At 39.1% G+C, this 5,800-nt stretch overlaps 1 protein-coding gene across 1 annotated transcript in view; it reads left to right on the top strand.

Annotated features, from left to right (window-relative positions):
* Positions 1-1,222: 1,222 nt before the first annotated feature.
* The window catches only part of LOC110314709 (dynein heavy chain 7, axonemal-like), a gene marked incomplete at both ends in the record, with an annotated part of 8,494 nt that continues 3,916 nt past the window's right edge, over positions 1,223-5,800 (top strand). Inside the window, 3 exons of the mRNA XM_021188948.1 lie at positions 1,223-1,391; positions 3,731-3,833; positions 3,945-4,072. Of these exons, the coding sequence (XP_021044607.1) occupies positions 1,223-1,391; positions 3,731-3,833; positions 3,945-4,072 (400 nt within the window). The remainder of the gene's footprint in view (positions 1,392-3,730; positions 3,834-3,944; positions 4,073-5,800) is intronic.

Here is a 5,800-nt window from a genome sequence, read left to right as displayed (position 1 = left end):
TTGGTTGGTTGGTTAGTTGATTGATTGATTCTGACTGCTAGGAACCAAATAGGGCAGGATAGGATGCTGTGAATATAGTGACACTCGACACTCACTGCTGGTATACTATGTGTCTGATTCAATAGTGATCTTACTGTCCAGTTTTCACTGTGGGCAGAATTTGGTAAGGGTGGCTTCCCTATGCTGCCTTTACTGATGTCTGTTGTGGACACACCCACAATTTGAGAGCAATCTTTAAAGAGGGCTTTAGAGTTTTCTTCAGTTCATAAAACAAAACAAAACCAAAAACAAAAAGCAAAAAAAAAAAGATTTTTTATGAGTTTTGGCTCATATACAATGAGAAATGGAAATGTGACCCATCCTCGTCCTGAGGAGCAATGCAGGCTTGTTCCACAGACTGCCATGAGTGGTGAGCTTGTGAGCTTCCTCTTCCCTTCTCTGATTAACCTCCNTGACTCTCTGGTGTGTGCTGGAGGAAATGTGATGTCCATTAGAGACAAGACAGCATTTCTAGCTTCCATAAGAGGTCCAACGAGGGAAACTGACCCCACTTCCCCTTCTTGCTCAATTCTAATGGTTTCATAACTGCTGCCAAAACTATATTTGTGTTTATTTGTATTCAACCAAATAATATATATCTCTGCAGATTTGGACATAACCATTCCTCAAACAATGAATCCCCCTATTGGTAACATCTTGTATTCTTTAAATGATTGCTGAGGATTTCAAAATTATTTTCTTCCATGTGATATTTCTATACTCTTCTAGTAAGGTTAGGTGTTCATAGAGTCAGCTGGATTCTCCACATTGACCAGAAGTCAGGATTGAATTCCAAAAGTTCTACATTTGTCATGTATATAAATATGCACATACATTCTATCTGCCTGCCTGACCGTCCATCCATGTGTTCATCCATGCATCTGCCCATCTGTCTACTCATCCATCTACCCACTTACATATCCATCCATCCATCCATCCATCCGTCCGTCCATCCGTCCGTCCGTCCATCCATCCATCCATCCATCCATCCATCTGTCCATCTTCCATCATCTGTCTACTTTTAGAAGAAAAATTAATAACAAAGAAATGTGCTGTTAGAGATTTTCTGAGGTTAGCAGTGTGTGGGGGGAGAAATTATGAAAGGGGGGCTGAGAGTCAGGATTCAATTTAACCTTTTNTTTTGCCTACATGCTAATTATTCTGTCCATTCCTTTCACTCTAGGACCTTATTTGGAGCNCTTCACCTNCACCTTGGAGGAGCACCTGAGGGCCCAGCTGGCACNGGAAAGACAGAAACAACCAAGGATTTAGCAAAAGCGGTTGCCAAACAGTGTGTCGTTTTCAACTGCTCCGATGGGCTGGATTATTTGGCCTTAGGAAAATTCTTTAAGGTTTGGATCAACTAAGTCCTCATTTCTTTACAGTAGGGTAGCCATCAGTGATGGAAGGGGATACAAAGAGAGACAACTGTATGCAAACAGAAACTTTACTGTGCCTTGTAGAGTCTCAACAAGTTCCAAGCTCCACCACGTTCCAGTCCCTGCTATGGAGGTCACTCTCTCTGACTACTCCTGATTAGGTCATAGACTTAGAGATGTTAGTTAGCTCTTTGGGTATTCTGACCAGAAGGCAGTTTCTCTGGCCACACAAGTCAGGTCGCATGGAGATTTTTCTTTAAAAAAGTAAATAAACTTTGTGTTAAATGGGATCTTTAAATATATCAGGCAGATAAGAGTTTGAGAACCACCCACTGGGTAAAGGCTGCAGTGTGGGATTCCAAAGATTTCTTTAATCTCTATGCTGTATTATCAATGAATCTCAGAGTTCGTTAATTGACTATTATAGACACATCTTCGGTTTTCTGCATTGGAAATGCATAACTCTTCTTTATTTTAATAGTGTGGTTATGTGTCCATACATATGTGTGTGTGTGTGTGTGTGTGTGTGTGTGTGTGTGTGTGTGTGTTCATGAGTGTGCGTGGACATGTGTGTATGCAAGGAGGTCAGGAAGTTGATACTTAAATCCTTCTCAATTACACTCCACTTTGTTTAGAGACAGGGTCTCTCACTGCCTTAGAGCTTGCCAAATAGACTAATCTGACTAGCCAAGGAGTCCCAGGGAATTGCCTGGCTCTGCCTACCCAGCACTGAGAACAGAGGCATGTATCACTATGCCCAGTTTGTGTGTGTGTGTGTGTGTGTGTGTGTGTGTGTGTGTGTGTGTGTGTGCTGGGGATTGTTCTCATGTTTGTGTGTCAAGCATTTTACCAACTGAGCCATCTTTCCACACCCAAAAGCCCCGGCCCCTGACTGACTCACACACCTTCTTGTCTACCATGTTTTATTGATCTAAATTTGTTAGAGCATAGAGGTCTGTGAGATTGTGAAGAGGAGAATCAAGGTGGACTGCGCTTGTTTGGACTACAGCAGCTTGGTTCTAGAGGCATTAATTCCTTTAACAGGTGAAGAAGGCAGGCAGGCAGGCTGTTGTAACACAATTATCTGTTTGGGATGGCTGACCCTTTGCATTTATATTTCCTTTTCCTTTTTTTGTAATTTTCCAAATGTATTTTAACGATTCTGTACTATTTACTTTAAAATATTTAAATTTACCTTTAAACTAAACTAACAAAAATATACTATTTCTACCTAATACAGTGAACTGCTTTCCTTGAGAAATATGCTCAGGTCATTTTAAACAACTTTATAATTGTATAAGTCTTTATTTGTGATTTGAAAACAGGGTAAGATTTTTTTTGAAGGAAGTCAAAATAATAAGAAATAATGTGATAGGAGACATTGGAATGGTTTTTAATTTGTCTTCCATTGTGCCATATAAACTTGACACAATGACTAAGAAGTAATTGGCAGTTAGAAGAGCCTAGGTATGGCTTGAATAAATAGCACATTCCAATGTAGTCAAAGCAATGCCTGCCTGCTTTATCATAATATTCTTCATTGTTTGATTTAGATTGGTAGATTTCAATGGAACTAAATTTGCTTACTACTAAGTATTAATTGATGGTGCAGATACATTGTTGGTGTGAAATTCATGTTGAACAGTGGGAGTACAAATAACAGTATAGGCCTATAGATTAATAGCCTCATAATCATTCAAGCATTATTCTTGAAAACATCATCACTATCTGCATATTTGCACACATGATGTTAAACACCTGTTCTCTGTGACAATGAAACCTTTTATTGTATTATTCATTGGAAATCAAAGTAAGTGTTAGTGTGCTCTTGGGAAACTTACCAATCTTTGATATGCATGGAGTTCAGCACCTATCTGTGAGGCAATCCTTTCGTAGGATTATAAATTGCGCTTTGAATGTTAGTTGGCTATTCTGTTTACAAAGCAGTATCTCTGGCAATGGAAGTCATGTTGCATAGATGGTTATTACAACCCATTATTTTAAAAAAGCAAATAAAATCCACTTGTAAATAAATAGTAAAGGCTTGGAAATTATAGATATACCCCCTAGATACCTAAAGACATACTCAGAGCAAAGGCAATAAATTGGAAAGTTTTCCAGTTGATCAAACTCTTTGTTCACCTAGAATAATGAATTGGTAATGAAAAAATGAGCGGTCTTTAAAGATAAAGGTAAATAAGCAATTTCCTTGATGGGATATTAAATCCCTGAAAAGATCAGGTGAAATGCATCATTTCAATGTAATACTCAATCAGATAGAGTTGAAAATTTTTATTATTCTTTCCTCCCAGGGACTGTTATCTTGTGGAGCNTGGGCTTGCTTTGATGAGTTTAACAGAATTGATTTGGAAGTACTTTCTGTGGTTGCTCAACAAATCCTTACCANCCAGAGAGGTAATGAGTTTGTCTGTCTATGCAGCAAGTGAAAACAAAGGAGATGGGGGACAGGCAGCAAGTGGCACAAGCTGAAGCACAGCTAACTCATCACACTTNNGGNTCCCACAGGCATTAATGCAGGTACCGAGCTCCTAGTGTTTGAAGGAACAGAACTAAAACTTGACCCCACATNCGCTGTCTTCATAACAATGAACCCTGGGTATGCTGGGCGGTCAGANNTGCCAGACAATNTGAAGGTANGGAGGCTNTAATCATAACATGTTTCTTTTTCACCATTTATGAATGCAAAGGGAAAATGTGATCCCAGGATTGTACGTTTAAACATATGCTTTTAGGCACACCACTTTGGGAAATTACTCTAGAAGATCATGTTTAAAGCTTCAAATAGTTTTACAAAATAATACAGGTATAACTCCAAAATTTTTAGTTTTACAATATTAATGATTATCACAAATGAGAAAAGACAGAAAAATACCTAATATCTCTTATTGTATTCTATCCTTTCAGTTTTATATGCATTTTAAAGGGCAAAAATCTGACAATTTATATGGCTGGTAGGTTTTTTGTTTTGTCTTGTTTTGATTTGTTTTTAAGTTAATTTAAAGCCAGGGTGAACATTTTCTCATCTTTGTAAATATGCTCTGGACTGTAAGTAGGATCCCTGAGCTGTCTTTCTGATGGAAATTTAAGTTGCTTTGAGTTCCTCCACTATAAATAGCACCACTAAAGACCATTGTTGCTGAAGACCTCTCTCCATTGGAAGACATCCCTTAGCTGAATTTCCTTCAACACAGGGTGAAACCATTNACTTGTCATATAGAGTCTCTCAGTTCCTGTTAACATATGGTACTTTTTCTTTTAATTTATAAGGCATAAAACACTGTCCTAGCTGAATAGAGCAAAACTTTCACTTTAAAAAAGTAACTTTTCATTGATTAAGTAAAAAAAAATGTTTTTTTTTTTTCTCCGTATATTTGCCCTCTTTATTATATACTTTCAGTGTGGATTGCATGCTTATGGACTGTGTATAAGGAACAATATTNGTTGGTGAATAGTACATTAATAATTATAGACCCAAACCCAAGATTTGCCTTCTACTGGTCACATGTGTGTCGCAACAGCACCCCAGGGTCATTCTAGCTGCTACCCAATAGATTTGTACTTCTAAACTTCCCCTTTATGTGCTTATGTGATAAAGCACTTTGCTTTAGCGAAGGAAGGGATGGTTTAAAAATGAAAAGAGAGGGGTGAAGAGATTGTTCAGTGGGTAAATGTTCCTGCCTCTGAGCCCAAGCCCCTGAGACCAGGATCTGCATGGGAGAAGAAAACTGACTCCCTCAAGTTGAACTCTGACCTTCACACTCTGANCTCTGCATGTGGATTGTAGCATGCATAACCCTCCCCAATAAGTAAACATAATGCATTTTAAAAGAGGGAAGTGGTAAATTCTTTATCTTTGTGACATCTTGCAGCTTTGTTCTGGAAAGCTCTCTGAAGCTATTCCTTCTGTTCTACACTTAGACTAGTCTGCTATTCAGTGGGATCAACCTGAGTACAAAAAGAGTCACAAAAGCAGAAGGCAAACCTGTGCGTAGCTGACCATAAAAAGCTGGAAGACATAATTAGTTGAATCTGCTAATGCCTTGGGTAGACTGTCCCACACCGTGTGCATGTGCGCGTGTGTGCGTGTGCGTGTGCACATGTGTGCATGTGCATGTGCGCGTGTGTGCGTGTGCATGTGCATGTGTGTGTATGTGGTGTAGTAATAGACAGATATTTGCCCTGCAGCTCCTGGCATTTTGGGTGATCTTTCTACATTAAGCTAAAAGCCCCTGTGAAGCTCCCCTGGCTTTTCTGTTGCTACCATTCCCTCTTTGTGGCTAGAGTTGCTATAGAAACCTGTTTGCAAGTAAACATGGAAATTCCTTGCTGGGTGTGGTGGCCCCAGCCTGTAATCCAGATTT

Source organism: Mus pahari, unplaced genomic scaffold (assembly GCF_900095145.1).
Source record: "Mus pahari unplaced genomic scaffold, PAHARI_EIJ_v1.1 scaffold_13698_1, whole genome shotgun sequence".
Lineage (NCBI taxonomy): Eukaryota > Metazoa > Chordata > Mammalia > Rodentia > Muridae > Mus > Mus pahari.
This window is presented reverse-complemented; position numbering and strand designations above follow the sequence as displayed.